The sequence below is a fragment of the Buceros rhinoceros genome, unplaced genomic scaffold, assembly GCF_000710305.1.
Source record: "Buceros rhinoceros silvestris isolate BGI_N320 unplaced genomic scaffold, ASM71030v1 scaffold36616, whole genome shotgun sequence".
In the NCBI taxonomy this organism is placed as follows: domain Eukaryota; kingdom Metazoa; phylum Chordata; class Aves; order Bucerotiformes; family Bucerotidae; genus Buceros; species Buceros rhinoceros.
This window is the reverse complement of record NW_010419939.1, coordinates 4,046-4,381: the sequence shown is the minus strand read 5'-3', so window position 1 is coordinate 4,381 and position 336 is coordinate 4,046. Positions and strand designations below refer to the sequence as shown.

Here is a 336-nt window from a genome sequence, read left to right as displayed (position 1 = left end):
AAGTGTCAAGGACACAGTACTGCAGGGGCTTAGAGAGGAAGCTCAGCTTCAGAGTACAAACACCGAAGGGTTTGGCTTACATTTTTAATATAAAAACCCACTAAAAATGCTAAAATGTGACAAATCATTGGAAATACTGTGACAAACATTCGCCCTTACGCAGTAAAAAACAAAACAAACCCAGACTGGCCAGAAGCTTTGAAATGCGTGCCGTCTCCTTCCTCCCGGCACCTCAGGCCATCATCAATGTCACACCTTCGTCTAAAAAACTCCACAGACCTTCCCCCTGGACGGCGGCGCAGGAGGCTACTCTCGATGGACCAGCACGAACAAGCC

The 336-nt window shown here is 47.6% G+C and overlaps 1 protein-coding gene across 1 annotated transcript in view; it reads right to left on the bottom strand.

Annotated features, from left to right (window-relative positions):
- Positions 1–306: 306 nt before the first annotated feature.
- The window catches only part of LOC104496059 (signal peptidase complex catalytic subunit SEC11A-like), a gene marked incomplete at its 5' end in the record, with an annotated part of 1,171 nt that continues 1,141 nt past the window's right edge, over positions 307–336 (bottom strand). The window contains one exon of the mRNA XM_010139127.1: positions 307–336. This exon is cut by the window's right edge and continues 10 nt beyond it. Within this exon, the coding sequence (XP_010137429.1) occupies positions 307–336 (30 nt within the window).